Source organism: Fusarium mangiferae (genome assembly GCF_900044065.1).
Source record: "Fusarium mangiferae strain MRC7560 genome assembly, contig: FMAN_scaffold002, whole genome shotgun sequence".
NCBI lineage: Eukaryota > Fungi > Ascomycota > Sordariomycetes > Hypocreales > Nectriaceae > Fusarium > Fusarium mangiferae.
The window spans coordinates 1,816,731-1,831,831 of NW_024573922.1; the positions used below are offsets into that span (position 1 = coordinate 1,816,731).

General features: G+C 50.5%; 5 protein-coding genes across 5 annotated transcripts; 2 read left to right on the plus strand and 3 right to left on the minus strand.

Annotated features, from left to right (window-relative positions):
• Positions 1 to 549: 549 nt before the first annotated feature.
• FMAN_06086 (uncharacterized protein) lies at positions 550 to 2,330 on the plus strand (the record flags this gene model as incomplete). The annotated part of the gene is made up of 4 exons (XM_041827178.1): positions 550 to 592; positions 707 to 874; positions 949 to 1,833; positions 1,888 to 2,330. The coding sequence occupies 4 exons, from the start codon at positions 550 to 552 to the stop codon at positions 2,328 to 2,330; spliced, it is 1,539 nt and encodes a 512-aa protein (XP_041678166.1).
• Positions 2,331 to 2,602: 272 nt separating this feature from the next.
• On the minus strand, positions 2,603 to 4,549 carry FMAN_06085 (uncharacterized protein; the record flags this gene model as incomplete). Its single annotated transcript, XM_041827179.1, has 3 exons — positions 2,603 to 4,274; positions 4,340 to 4,434; positions 4,502 to 4,549. 3 exons carry the CDS (start codon positions 4,547 to 4,549, stop codon positions 2,603 to 2,605), a joined length of 1,815 nt encoding a protein of 604 aa, XP_041678167.1.
• Positions 4,550 to 5,875: 1,326 nt separating this feature from the next.
• On the minus strand, positions 5,876 to 8,152 carry FMAN_16050 (uncharacterized protein; the record flags this gene model as incomplete). The annotated part of the gene is made up of 1 exon (XM_041827180.1): positions 5,876 to 8,152. One exon carries the CDS (start codon positions 8,150 to 8,152, stop codon positions 5,876 to 5,878), a length of 2,277 nt encoding a protein of 758 aa, XP_041678168.1.
• Positions 8,153 to 12,464: 4,312 nt separating this feature from the next.
• FMAN_06084 (putative nucleolar essential protein 1) lies at positions 12,465 to 13,366 on the minus strand (the record flags this gene model as incomplete). The annotated part of the gene is made up of 3 exons (XM_041827181.1): positions 12,465 to 12,941; positions 12,996 to 13,255; positions 13,324 to 13,366. 3 exons carry the CDS (start codon positions 13,364 to 13,366, stop codon positions 12,465 to 12,467), a joined length of 780 nt encoding a protein of 259 aa, XP_041678169.1.
• Positions 13,367 to 14,225: 859 nt separating this feature from the next.
• Positions 14,226 to 14,793, plus strand: FMAN_06083 (uncharacterized protein; the record flags this gene model as incomplete). Its single annotated transcript, XM_041827182.1, has 2 exons — positions 14,226 to 14,360; positions 14,422 to 14,793. 2 exons carry the CDS (start codon positions 14,226 to 14,228, stop codon positions 14,791 to 14,793), a joined length of 507 nt encoding a protein of 168 aa, XP_041678170.1.
• Between the last annotated feature and the right edge of the window lie 308 nt (positions 14,794 to 15,101).

Consider the following 15,101-nt stretch of genomic DNA (forward strand, 5'->3'; position numbering starts at 1 on the left):
ACCGTTGCCGGCAAGAGATTGCCGAGAGCCCACTCCAGGCTCATCCCTACCCGTTTCTTCCCTCTTCGAAAGCAAATGGAAGACACCATTCAGAGGGAAAAAGACCATGAGTGACCCGAAATCGGTACCAATATTTAGGTGGGCGAGTCTGCATCGAGTTAGGTCTCTCCCTCCCTCCTCCCATTCTCTTTTGATACATACAATATCGATCTTTTCCACGCACGAGGTCATTCATCCATTCATTAATTACCTACAGGTACCTAGTAGTACTAAGTTAACCACCTTATTAATGGCACTCACTCACCTTTTCCTCTCCTCCTCTTCTTTGATGCGGCGCATTTCCCTGACTTGATTCTTGACCCTTCCCCTGCTTTTCTCTTGCGATCCGAGTCCTTCAGCCTTAAGCGTCGCTTGTTCTGCTCTTGTTCCTTCGTCTTTCCCCGTCTTTTTTTTGCCACCAGCTGCCTTATACTGCAAGTGGTCGCGTGCCTCTCTTATGTGAAAACTCCCGACACTGGACTTCTTTGCTGCTCCACCAATTTGGCAATCATGAAATTCGGTCACGATTTCAAAGAGACTCTACGAGCTCAAGGTTCGTCTAGTCCGCATGTTTTCGTCCATATTCGGGTGGTTTCATATTCAATATACTATCACTTCTGTGCATCCTACATACTGTACCTACTTAGCGTCTAACCAAGCCTCACAGACTTCCCTGCTCACTGGGTAGATCATGCTATTCCCTATAGCCAGCTCAAGAAATGTCTCAAGAAAGTTGCGCGGGAGCTACATGAGCTTGGACTTGATCCCGAGACGTTGCGCGAGCTCCTCAACCCCGATGAAACGTCTCCTGTGGCCTTGAAGTATAAACTCAACGGTATGACCTGACCCCAACGTTTTCAACGGTTTTCTCCTCCGCCCAAGACTGACTGACTGACTGACTTTTCACAGGCGGTGCCGACTCTCACCTCCGCCCAAAACTCACCGTACAGGTTCATCTTCAGGACGGTGTCCCCGTCGATGCCTCGCTTGCGCCCAATACGCGCGACTTTCTCAACAAGATCGCAATCAACCTCCCCCAGAACCAACTGGCGCAAGTCGAGTCTGCCACTAAATCGCTAGATTCTGACTCTGTGAAGGATGCCGCAAAAACCGAAACCGTTGTCGAGACCACATCTGCACCCTCCGCCGAAACGGTTGATGCGCTCGTTGACGAAGTCAACGACACGCTTGCCATTGCTGTCGCCGACGAAAAGACTGTCAAAATTACCGAAAAGCCAGCCAGCGACTCCGAGCAAACAGAACCCATCGCTGAGCCTAGAGACAATGGCTTGACCGAAGTCTCGGCGACCTCACCTGCTACTGGTGCGACCGAAGGAACGTACGAAATCATCGAGGTTCCCCTGACTTTCGACGCCGAATTCTTCGAGATGCTTCAGAGCGATGTCAACAACCTTGATGCTCTGCAAATGGAGGAAGAGAAGACCATGACCTCGGAAATCGTAGCGCTTGGGAAAGAAGTTGAACAGGTCGTAAAGCCGAAGCGATTCTCAAAGACAGATCTTGCGCGATGGCGACAAATCTTCGAGCTGTATTTGGATGCTGAGATCTTCTTCGCTACCCACGAACAAGACCATGGAGAACGCTCAAGTCAAGTCGCTCTGAGGCAGCTGCAATGGTTCCAGGACCAGGTCGCTAAGCAGAATCTCGTCAAGGATTTCAAGCTTCCCGAGAGCACGGCAGCTTTCCACCGCTTCATTAACTTGAATGCGTCCCTCCTAAAGAACATGCAGTTCCAGGAGCTTAACAAGACTGCCGTTGCCAAAATTCTCAAGAGTAAGTTGAATATGCCAAGTGCTTGTTAAACCCGAGATGCTGACGTCGACAAAGAGTTTGACAAACGAACAGCGTTGGGAGTTGCTAGAAAGTTTCCTACCGTTGTTCACTCTGACAAGCTCTTGGCGGGCACCATTGCACGAGATGTCTGCGCACAAATGTCGCAAGAGCTCGTATCCAAGGTCCCCCAGCTCAACGACTATCTTTGCCCAGTCTGTTTCTCGGTAGCTTACTTGCCTGTCCGTCTCGACTGCCAACACGTATTCTGTATCCGTTGTATCATCAAGATTCAGCGACGAAAGGAGAAGCATTGCCCGTTGTGCAGAGCAGACGTGGTCCTCAAGGCTTCTGCGATGAATCTTGACTACGAACTACAAAAGTACATGAAGAAATACTTTGCAAAGGAGGTTAAAGAGAAAGCGCGCGCGAACGAGATTGAGCGTGGTATCGAGGACTACGGGCCTGGTTATGTCCACCAGGAATGCTGTATAATGTGAGCTCGATAGGCTCAGACATGGACGCGACTATTGTTATTATCATTATCGTCACGACAAACTTAAGCGACTTGAATTGGCACGGAATTTTGCATCAGAAAGAACCATAATATTTGTGAGTTCTATCAGTAAAGGGTGCACAGTCTACTAACACCGCTCTTTAGATTTATGACGGAAAACTGGATCGGTATGGAACGGCAATGACATGAATTTTATAGAACGAAGATAGACGATTATGTGCAAGGAAAAACAGCACTTTTGTTTGCTTTCTATTATCAGCTCGTAACCGACACAGCCTCAGCCGCCTTCAAGGCGCTTGTGAAAGTGTCCTGAAGTTCAGTGGTCTCCTCTAAACCAACGCTTACGCGAACAAGATAGGGATCAACACCAAACTGCTCAGCCCATTCCAGTTCCTGATAGTGGGCAAGTAGAACATATGGTGAAGCCAAGGTGAAATTTGTGCCTAGACTTGGTCCCTTTGCAAGAGGCAATGCGTCAAAGAAGGCCTGAGCATGCTCCTTTTGCTGAAATACGACGGAAAGTAGACCTCCGTATCCGCCATCTGGCAAACGAACCTTTTCGTAATGAGGCTTGGAGTCATTGTACTTGGGGTAGTAAATGCTCTTGACAAGGGGATGTGTTCGCAGCACTTCACAGATAGCATCCGAATTCGCGTTGATGCGGACCACTCGAGACTCAAAGTCGCGACTGTTCCTCTCCATGAAGATGACATCCTCGGGCCAGTAGTTGTCTTCGTAGATCTCGTTCATGGTGGTCTTGAGTGTGCGGTAATACTTGCTCTCAGGGTTGAGAACAAGCCCTCCACCCATGACATTGGAGTCGCCCGAGAAGATCTTGGTGAGGCTGCTGACAACTACATCTGCAACAGGGAGGACGTTGATGTTGGCAAATGTGCCAATTGTCTCGTCGACAACGACTGCGAAGTCGTATTCATCTGCTAGTTTGCGGATGCGAGTGAGGTCAGGACATGTCAGCAGAGGGTTCCCAGGGAACTCGCAGAAGAGACCGAGAAACCGCTCGCCGTTCTTGAGCCGTGACTCAAGATCATCGAGGTCTTCTGCAGAGGCGTGTCCGTAAAAGAGACACCCAGGACCAAACTTCTGCAGAATCTTGAGTGTGTCTACGTAAGGGAAACCAAAGTTGATACTTTGTGCTGGCTCTCTTGCGTGAAGGAGCGCACGGTGAGCATTAAAAATGGCGTTCATGCCAGCAGGGTAAAGGTAGACGTCGTTCTCCTCAAGGTTGGGCATGCCGCGAGTGTTGGATGTCATCGCAGGTAGAGGGCTATTGTTCAGATCGACGTCATGAGCCATGGCTCCAGCGATACGTCGACGGATAGCAGACTTGGCACGCTCAACCATGGACAAGTCGAGGTTTCTACCAAAGCGCTCTTCAAGGAAACGTGAGCTCTCGAGAGACTCAACAGGAGTCTCGGGCGAAGGTTGCTTGGGCGTTGAAGGGGCCGCAGAGGAGACACCATCGACTGAGCCCGGGCGAGTGTAGCGCCTCGGACCGCGGAAAGGTCTGCCCTGCGAGGCTTCAGGAGGAGTCCGTGATCGAGCAGCTGGGATGAGGAGGTCATCTTTGAACAGGCCGTGGCAGAACTCAGCACGTCTACTGGACGTACCCTCGCCGGTGTGCTGCCAGTACTGCTTGGCGATTGGAAATACCTCAGAGGGATAAACCACAGCCGAGATCGTGGAGGTGAGCTTCTTCAGCACAGGGGAGAGCTCTTTTGACTTGTCCAGAGCAAAGTCAATGATGCGGACCTGATTCGCTAGCTCGGGAGAGATTCGCTGGAGGATGAAGTCTTGACAGCGGTTTGCCACCCGCGGTGTAGGGAAGAGCATGGCCTGCTGACCAGGACTGCCATAGCGATCAACAATGTCTTTGGCGAAAGCCTGGATACCCTTATGCACAAAGAATCTGTTGGAGTTTCATGTAAGTGAGGGTGCTTCGTATAGCACGGCAGTTGGTCTGGCTCAGCTCACCGAGGATAGCCCGTCGTCATACGGTTCACAACCCAATCCTCGCCCTCTTCGTATCCGACATTTGCTTGCCATGTTGGCAAAGAGACACTGACGGCCTAAAGGCATTGGTCAGTAAAATAGCTTCATGATAGATACGCACTCAATCTTTTGGTCTTGACTCACATGTGCCGTGTCGGGAGGAATGGACTCGCCCAGGCCAATCTCTGGCATTGTAGTGTTTAGGATGAAGAGAGAATAAGGTGATGAATGATGAATAGACTTTGATCGGTATATTTGAAGCCGATATATACCGAATAGTATGTAGTAAGTTTGTACAAAAAGTATTATGTGAGACAACTTTTTTCTTTTGACTCTGTGTGAATTGGTGGCGCTGTGGTTGGATCGAGGGGGGAAAATGTCCGAGAACCGGAGTGTGAGTCTTTGGCATGCAATGTACCCAGAAATCCTGGAGAATACTATAGTCTACCTTAGTACCTAGTAGGTGCGGTAAAGGTGAGGCAAGGCGAGGTAGTGCTAGTGAATGAATTCAAGTGGGACAAGTGACTCTGTAAGCTTGTTTTGGTTACATAAATCACTAACTCACTGAGCTGTATTTCCTGTAGATCGCCTATCAAGCCTTATCTCGCTCGAAAAATATTGAAAGTCTCACCTCACCTCCTTGAACTGGTGTTGACTGTAATAATGAAAACGTGAGAATTACCAATGACCAATCTTGCCTAAATCAGGGTGGTATATTACTCCTCAGAGCCCAAACTAAGTAGTGACTAGGTAGGGTAAAGTAGTTACTAAGTTAGTGATATCCCCATGTACTGTGATCGATGTGACGCTCATGGTGACCCCCACACTCACTAAAAACACCAGCATTGATGGATCATGAGGGTGTTGCAAGGAGTGGGCTGCACCAAGATGATGCTGATGATGCGAGATAGAGGGGTAGCTAACGGAGGTGTGAAGGATTATGTTCTGGGCGGTAAATGACTCGGCAATAGACCGCTGACTGTGATCTTGCAATGCCCACGTCTTCTGTATTGTCTCTATCGCGCATCCCTGAATACTTGTAATGTCTTCTGTCTTTCTCTTATGTTCCGTCACATGCCCAGTCTTGACATCCAACAACTAGTTACAGCTTGTCGTCAACCAAATAGACTGATATGCTATATTCCAATATGTCTTACTCAAGGAAACAGGAAATCATCGCAAAACCTCCATTCACCAAAAGAAAGCCTGGGAAAGAAAGCCATGTGGCCCTGCCCGGACACCATAATAGTAGTAACACACAAACGCCTCCTCATATGCCAATCAAATCCCCACGAGATTAGATCCAAGCTGCTATCCTTGAAACAGAAACCCATGAAGCTCCATCTGTGGTCTGTAAACAACAACATACTGCCTGCCAGTTGATCCATATCATTCTGTCAAACCAATCTGAAAAGGCCTGGTCAGGCATGAATCGCTTTCTATCCGTCCCATCAGCTCGTCAATCGTGTCGTTCTTATCGCCACTCGTGGAAATGCATCTCATAATCGTAATTCTTCTTTATCGTATCTTGCGGCTTCGTCTGCTCGGCTTCACCCCAACACAGCTGATACTGTCACTTGGAGCAACACTGACCATGTCGTCATCCCAATCAGCGTGACTGCTACCAATGCCGCTCATTGGAAGTGAAACGTTTCTGGCAGATACGTAGCTCTGAGCCTTGCTTGGGTAGCCCATGTGTGGGTAATCAGGTCCAGTGGCCATCCGGGGCACGTTGTACCGACTCCTGGCCCGACTCCTAGGCATCATTTCTGGCACATCGGGGGCTTCGTAGACATCTGGATCCAGAGGAATCTCAGGCGCGTCAGGCACCTCGGGGACCTCTGGTGCCTCCATAATGTCGGCCTCCACCTCAGTGCGGGAGGATCGACGAGGAGCTCGTGAAGACGGGCGTGACCGAGCTGAAAAGTATGTCCGCTCATCGTCATACGGAGGCCGGTGACCACGGACAACTGATTGTGATGACTTGGGCGCTCGGGAGCCGGCATGGCTTCGGCGGTCGTCGTACTTTCGGCCGACGGGTGCCTCGCTTCGGAGATCGTCCACTAATACTACAGACTTGCTGCGACTAACACCTGCTTCGCTGCGGGCTCTGACGCTCCTAGACTTGTCAGTTATAGGAGGTCTGGAAGACCGACGGCTTCTTGTTTCAAATCCATCTTCCGGAGGTCGTGACGACCTGCGACTGCGTGTATCAAATCCATCCTCAGGTGGCGGCCTTGACGCACGACGGCTTCGTGTCTCAAAGCCATCGTCTGGGGCTCTCGATGCGTGGCGGCTGCGTGTTTCCACAAACTCATAGGCGTCTTCTGGGGGAGGGTGCCTTGACGAGCGTCGACTTCTGGTGGTATCGTATCCTTCCTCTGGGGCTCGACTTCGCGATCGGGCCCGTGAAGGGGCAACGCTCCTGGCAGTGCTCTTCGCAACACTTCTGGTGCTAGGAGCAGCGCTCTTCGCAGCGACGCTCCTTGCACCACTCTTGGCTACACTCCGGGTTCTGCTCCGACTTCTGGCTCGGGATTCGTTTGACCATGGATTCTCCTCATCGTAAGGGGCTTGTGTCAGGTATTGAATAGGGCGGACCGGCTCGTCTGGAGAATCCTCACTGCTGTCGTCTTCTATGTAGCCGAGATTCCTTGGCGGATACGACTCGTGATGCATCTTGCGGGGAGCATAGTCATTCTGCATATGTTTCTGGAAAGGATAACCCTCCGGATACATATCCTGAGGGGCAAAACCACCATGTCCTCGATAAGGCAGCGCTTTAGGCGGGTATTGTGACGCCGTGGGCGGATAATCAGCATAGGTGATACGGCGCTCGTCATTGTGTAGTTTATGAACCGTGGGGGCCTTCTCGGGGAAGGTTGAGCGGCGTGGGAGCGACGGGGGCTCATACTCCTGTCTTGGTTTTCGTTCTCGCTCCTTAGCATTGTGGCTTGCAAAGCCATATGTGAGGGCAGCGCCAGCAGCAGCAACTCCGAGGATGGCACCGACGACAGTGGTAGTACTTAGGCCATTGTTGTTGGAGCTTTGGCGAGGCGAAACAGAAACGGGTTCGTCCTCATCGGCACGAGAGGCAGCACGCTGCGTCATCTCGGCAGCTGTGACGGTATTGGGACCGTGTTTGGCAGGAGACTGACGGGGCTGAAAGGGTGACTGGCCGTTTATGGAAGAAGAAGACGAACGTGCGGAAGCAATAGGCTGAAGCTGAGGTTGTGAAAGAGAGCGATTCCTGTTTGGCTGGGCGGTGGTACCGTCATAAGTCCATTCGATAATTCGACCAAAATAATCCCGAGGACAAGCAGGCTGTTGATAAACGACCTGAATGGTGTTGCCGTCAAGGTCGCGTACTGTTGCTCGTCTTGGGATTTGACCGCCTTCGAGGCCTAAACGAGGTCTGGGGCTGGGGCCGCCAGGATAGATTGGGTCGCCGTCAGTCTGAATACTCAGCCACGGATTCGCGGTGAAGGCACAGTCGTGGAAGCCGATCACTGCATCAGTGGACGGTACCGCAAAGACCAGAGTCGAGAGCTTGACAGGTTCGAAAGGTCGAGAAACCTCGCGGATCTGCAGAACTGGCGTACCACCTTTTTGATCGTCACCACGTTTACCTCCAGACTTGCCGGCTCCAGCTGGAATTCCGTAAGTAATAGTTCCAATGGACGAGTTCTGTTCGCGTGACTCGTTCAAAAAGCGCAGGCCGATGAGCTGAAGAGTTGCCGAGTAGAAAGACGAAGACTGTGCCAAATGTGACACCTCAACGAATGGTAGTGTCATGGTCTCTTATAGAGCTCTGAGTGCCAGGACTGTCCGATCGGCTGCCTGCTGTGAGGTACCCGCTCGGATGCCTTGGCCGAGATTGCTGGAGTCTTGGAGTATCTCCAAAGACTTTTGGACCTGAACGAATGCGTTGCTCGAGCGTTACTGGCTGAGCAATATGTAAGAGGAGGAGGGGGCTGGTGGGGAGACTGGAATATCGGTCAAGGCTGGCGGTGATGAGTAATGAAGAACCAGGAGTAGAGTAGAGCAGAGTAGAACCCCAAACCGTTGGAGAAAATTAAAACCGAAAAAAATTAAAAACGACAGTTTAGAAGGAGTAAAAAAAAAAATTCCACGAAGAAGAATGGTCCAAATAGATAGCGAGAAATACAGCGAGGCAAGCAAGAAATGTTGGCCGGGTGAGGTGGCGGAGTGGATGAGAGAAGGCGGTCGAGAATGAAAGGGTAGGGATTCCGAGGCGACCCAAGGTAAGAAACAAGGCGTATCCGATTCGATGCCCAGAGATGAGTAACTGAGTGAGTGAGTGAGTTGTCGTTGTCCAGCCAAGGTAGTGCCGTGCGGAAGCCCAGAGAGAAATTGAATGGATCTGTCGGTAAGGCAGGGCAGGGCAAGGCAAGGCAAGGCAAGGTGAGATGAGGTGAGGTGAGGGATTGTGAGTGGCCTAAGTCGAATGTTGAGTTGTCTGTTCCTTAGTCTAGTCGGTCAATTGCTGCTTGGACCGACACCTTTGACGCCCAACACAACAAGAAACAAGAGGAGGGTCAAAGATGAATGGCCAAGTCCAAGATGCGAGATGGGTAAGAGCACACAAAGATCGATTGGTACCCGAGACTGCGAGTAATCCTCGTGGCTCCAGATAGTCAAGGCACGGCAGCAGTGAGTAATGAACAAGAGCCTGGACACACCAGGGTAAGGTATCCGGTATTGATGAATGTGACAAAGCTGCGACGCAATTGCAAGGCACTTGACCAAATAGACGAGGCAGGGATGCGTGGATGGATATGCGTTTTATGTTTGTTCTGTTAATTGCTCAAGGCAATTGGAGCAATTGCTCTGAGAAATGGAGACTGGAGACTCTAGGGGCTCTGTCTATAAAAGAGAAGAGGAGGAGAGAGGCTCGGGGGGCGGGGGGGAAGTCGAAAGAGGAAGAGAAAGACAGAGAGAGGAAAAAGAAGATGCAGCTAAAGAGAGAAGATCACCCGGACGGGATGCCCTGAGAAGGTGTCGTGAGGGTGGGCTCTACTTTAGAGGTACTGGCTGACTGACTGACTGGCTCAGCCAGGTACCTGGTCTGGTTTGTTTAGGGCCTGTCGGCAAAGGGAACTAACTGTACTAACTGATTGAATGCAGAGCTCTGCCCAAATGTTATGCTGATGCGTCCAGAAGGTGACCAGACGGACGCCCACTGTCTCAGCCAACCGCCAACCCAGCCCTTCCGCTGCGTCTCATAACATGGAAGTCAAAGGGCCCTGTCATGCACCTCTTGTGACTGTGGCTCTGTGACTCGCTGGCATCTGACCCTCTCGTGCTCCTCCTGTGTCCAACTAGAAGGAGTCGCAAGTACCCATCCCCTCTCTGTCGGGCGTGGGCAGGGCATGGCAGGGCATGGGTTCTGCATCACATCGCATCATAGGTACCTACCTAGGTAGTCTATCACGTTGGGTCGAATCACAGACACGATCAGGCCTGGGCAGATCCATACCTAGCCCCCATCGTGAGCAGAGATATAGGGCTTCGCATGCCGTGAGCTGCCATGGAAGTGCTCTGGAATTATGAGATGCACTGGGCTTGTGTATCTTTCAGTGGTACCTGAAGTGTTTGCTGGCGGTAATCGTTCACATGGTGCGTATCCCGTCTTGAGTTAGAAGCCGGCCCACTAGCCCCGCGCTATCCGGCAGCACCCGCTCATGATCACCCCTGAACCCTTCAAGCTCTGAACCAAAATTGGATATCCAGCTGTTGCTCTATTCAAGGTGGTTGTAGTCCAAGCACCTGAACAACTCGGAAAGATTCTCCGATTTGGGCGGTGGTGAAAAAAACACATCCCTCCCTTACGATATGCTGTGCTGTGCACATGCGGTGATAGCATCATGTGCCATCCTTGTAACGACTTGTCCTAACTTGGTACCTGCAGCTAGAAGGGTCAGTCAACCTAACATCCATGGTGCCACGAATGAATTGATGGTTGGGTGGGAAGCTATGGGCATTGGACCAAACATGGACAGCTCTACTGTGAACGGTAAACTCCTTTTATTGAGCCCTTTCACCACTAAGTAAGCATGGCCTGGAATTCACTCACAAATGATAAACCACTTCCACATGAATTACATTAACTTCCATGCTTAGGTGACACTGTCTTGACCCTCCCTTGTAGCCATGCAGCCGAGCTACTCCAAAAGCGTCCTTCTGATACTGTCTTCCCCTCATATGTAGTCCATGACTCTACCCCTCGCCCCAGAACCCTCCATACCTCAGGTATGTATGTAGCTCTGCTCATCCATCATATTGATCATGGCGGAGCTCCCTGCACCAGATAATAACATCTGACTGTCCGCCATGGCTCGCTAGATTATTGCTATAATAATGATGTGTGACACGCAATGCTCATAAAAGATGTCTAATGCGGGTCGTCGTGGTTATTCTCCACCATCGTCTTCTTCTGTTCGATCATCGGAGAATAGCTCATGGGAATTGGCCCAATGACTTTCGGCCATCGATGCGTGACCACGTCAAGGCCAGCGGCTGGACTCACGGCCTCCGGCTTGATCCACCGGACCTCCACCGGCACATCCACCCCCGGCCTGGACCGGCCAACCCCGGCCCTTCGGTCACCTTATCAAGCATCAGATATTGAATAGGATCAAGCCCTCTTTGTCTGATTCTCGATTCCGGCTCGACTCGACTTGACTGGAATAACCAAGTACATATTTTTTTTTTAATTTTTTAATTTAATTTATTTATTAAATTTTTTTTTTTAAAAAAAATATGCATTGTTCTATTCCATCAGGAAAAGAGGGCCCATTTGTGGAATGAAATATCCCACCGCGAGGCAGAGAACAACACGTCTCGTCTATGTAATGACTTGTCATGGTGTTGGCCGCCAAAGGCCAGGCCCGATTCGAACTTGCGGCCGACCAGCCTTCTGGCCGTGTTCACTGTAGCTATTATTCGCCTCCTCAACCTATTGTTCCTTTACTCACTCCTCCGACGCACAAGGGTCAGATTCGGTGTTTTACCTACCCTTCAAATCGCGTGGGGGCTATTTACTTGACTAGCGACCTAACATAAGGTAGGTAGTAGTTAGTGAATAGCCAACCATCCTACAATGACCAAGATCCCCAACTCATTTCCTGGTACGTGACAACTTCAATCACTGTGGGAATCGTGCTGGCATATAGCAGCTATTCTGGCACCATCTTAAGTCGTGTCCGCATCCTTCGTGGCCCCGTCACTCCATGCTTCCCATCCTTTCTCCCAAGCTACCTTAGAATAGCTCTGGGCACACAAGACATACCTAAAGTGCGGGGCAACTTCGTGCTACACCAGCCCTTTTTGGTCTATTGCACATTCGCGGTTGTGGCGGATTAGCTTCACTTGGTGGCCTCAGTCCTAAAGATAGCCATGTCTTTGGTTCAGATACCGACTCTTGTTGTTTTGAGAGACACACGTAAATCTGTTGGCTACCTGCACAATAGTCTACATATCCGTATTCTTCTTGATAATAAATATTGCCTTTTCTTTGACTGTCTGGCGCGTCTTATCTGTCCATCCATCGCGGATAACGCATTGAGGAGCATCGAAGAACCATGACGGGATTGGCCCATTGTGGTAGTCCCATTATCCTCAAAGAAAACGAAATGCTGAGAAATGCAGTTTCCATCGCGAGAGCTTCCCGGATCTTTCTCAAAATGCCTTGTCGTGGCTTTCCCACCAAGAAGCGTCGATTGATTAGACCAATAAGCCCAAACAAATCTATAAGTAGATTCTATCCAAACTTAACCTTGGCAAAACAACCATCAAGCACTGGGAGCCAAATAGAACAGACTCGCTGAGTGACAGTAGAAGAGAACAAATAGGAAAGTATGGGTCAGGTTGAAATGACCCATCAAGACGACATTCACGTCTCGGACCCGATGTTGAACGCCCCATGTTTTGGTTGCAAAAACAAGCGACAGCGAACACCCCAGGCATTCCAAGTTACAGCCGAACCGTCTCAACCCCAACGGCGATGTTGTATCGTCGTAGGGCGAGCCGGCATTTGGTATCCATCGCAGCCTCGGCCCCTTGCCGGCTTGATCGGCGACAGGTCTTACATAATGTCCCAGACATCTTCAGCCGCGTGGCAGAACTTGCTGCAAGCAACACTAGCAGACAGAGAGTAGTTGCTGATGGAGATCTTCTCGTCAACAAGCGCATCGGCGAAGTTATCCTCACCCTTAGCCATAGCGCCAACGAAGACACAGATGCTGTCCTTGGAATCCACGGTTTCAACATACTCACGAACCTTGACAAGTGGCGCATCGAAACTCAGAGTAACCTTGCGGCAATTGGGAGGCAAGTGGTCAGTGATGGGGTTCTGGATCACTCGGAGCAACTTCTCGTTAGAGTTGGTGGAGCGGATGGACAGACGGTGCAAGAGTTGCACCATCAGACCGGCAAATCGCTTGAATGTTCGTGGAATACGGACTGAAGGCGAGACCTCGATCAAGACACCCTTGGCAGTATGGATGTAGATCTGAAGCTTGCCGGCCTTGTTGATAGGCGAATCCAGAAGGGTCAGTAAACACTAAGAAAAGTGGTCAGCATGTTGAATGCCGACTCAGAAGATCAGAGTTGAAACCTGATGAGTGATGTCGGGACGAGCATCACTAATGTCCCGATTCATCTTGCGCATGACGCCGATGTGCTCATCGCTGTTGAGCAGAGAGTACTTGTCCTCACGATTGCGGCTGGTGCCTCCGTGAGAAGCCTTGTACGTCTCAAGACTGGCATTGGACAGGACGACGATCAGACGCTGAGAGTCCTTGTCTGTGGGAGGGATGGGAGTGCTCTGCTCGGCAACCAACTGAGGAAGCGAGGGGGGAGGGAGAGATTGTGTGCCTATATTTTCCGACATGTCAATGATGACCCTGTAGGAATTGCAGGTCGAGTTCTTGGTTGGCTCTTACGAGGTCGCTTGACTCCAGCAGTTCGACGCTCGGGCGAAGACATGGTGAAGGAGAAGAGAGAGGGCGAGACAGAGACAGAGAGAAAAAGGTAAGTGGGGGAGTTGAGCTTGGATGTTGGTTACTCAAGAGTGTCTCGAAACAGTCACGGACAGACAATACAGACAGTATGAATCGGTAGATACTGGAACAGTGAAATACCGAGACAGTATGATTGTGTGATTATATGCGATGGTTGTCGGTTGAATTGAAGCTTGTCGCGTGCAGGTCAAGATGAAAATGAAGAGGGAAAATTAGCCTCTGAGGAAGAGGGAAAAAAAAAGCGGCGCTCGCAATAAACAAGGTGCTATGTACGGATATTGAACCCTGAGGCCAGGCCATATTCTGAAGGTAGCGGCCCCCACATCTCGCCGAAGCTCACGCACTGTCAGCGGGTTCCGGATGCCGAACGGGCAGAACATGCGGGTTCGGAGTATTTCGAAGGATGGAAATTGGAATCGGTGCATGATGGTCAAAAATTCCCTCAAAAAGACGTTGTCGTATTCGATATCGTCTCAGCTAACGCCTCAAGGGACAGCCAACGAACACGTTGACTCGTTCCCCCCTCGTCTGACTTAGCATTGCGGTTAAATGAGTTCTCGCTTAGAAGTTGCAGGCACGAGGATATCGTCGAGTCGTGAGAGGTCCTATCCAGCCAATCGGCGGGGTTCATATCATAGAGCAATTACATAATCTCTCTCACACCCTGTACCGCTTCTTATTGGCTACCGAATTTTAGAGAGCCTCTGTGAGTAGGTAGGGATATCGAACAATTGACTGTGAACAGCAACTGTTGAACCAGCAACACTTCAGGTCTGCCAGACAAGCGAGTCAACACTCAATTGGACAGAAGAGACATATTCGCCATGTCATCTCCCGTAGCAAAAGCTGCGCGCCGTGTGACACACGAGCTTCATGGTGTTGTCGTCTCTGCTGGCCTAATGGACAAGACTGTCAAGGTTCGGGTTGGCGGTCAAAAATGGAACAAGATTGTCAATAAGGTAAGGGAATTCCCAAGTGCACTTCATAGCATCAAGAAAATAGGCTAAAATGGGTATCTAGTGGTTTGCCGACCCTAAGCACTATCTCGTCCACGATCCCAACTCATCACTCCGAACCGGCGATGTCGTTTCCATTGTCCCTGGATGGCCAACCTCCCAGCACAAGCGTCACGTTATCAAGCACATTATTGCGCCCTATGGAACGCCCACCGCAGAGCGCCCTCCCGTGCCCACGTTGGAGGAAAGGATAGCGGACTACGAGGCTAAGAAGGCCAAAAAGGATGAGCGAAGGGCGGCGAGACGGCAAGAAGAGGAGAACCAGAGGCTTGAAGAGAAGCGGTTGGAAAACGAAAAGAAGGAAGCTAGACGCAAAGCATGGGAGGAAGATCAGCAGAAACGCAAACCTCAGACATTGGCAAGCGATGTCGATTAAACTAATTCAACCTTGATATTACGACACATGACCGCAACCTCCAGGTGATTAAATAGGAATGGACAATGTGGGAAACCTGCTTTTTGGGACAAGGTGACAGGGACAGAGGGCTGGAACAGCTAGGTTCTGTACGATATCATGCGGGGGGAATCATGGCAACAGAGAAGGGGTTGTTAAACCAACTGTACTATTTGTAACATATAAATGACATACCAGACATTCAGCCCGTTTACAACTCCTCTACCCGTAGCCCAGTGTGTCGGACTGGGGTTGTGCTATCCATGATGCCCCTGCGCGTATAATGTACC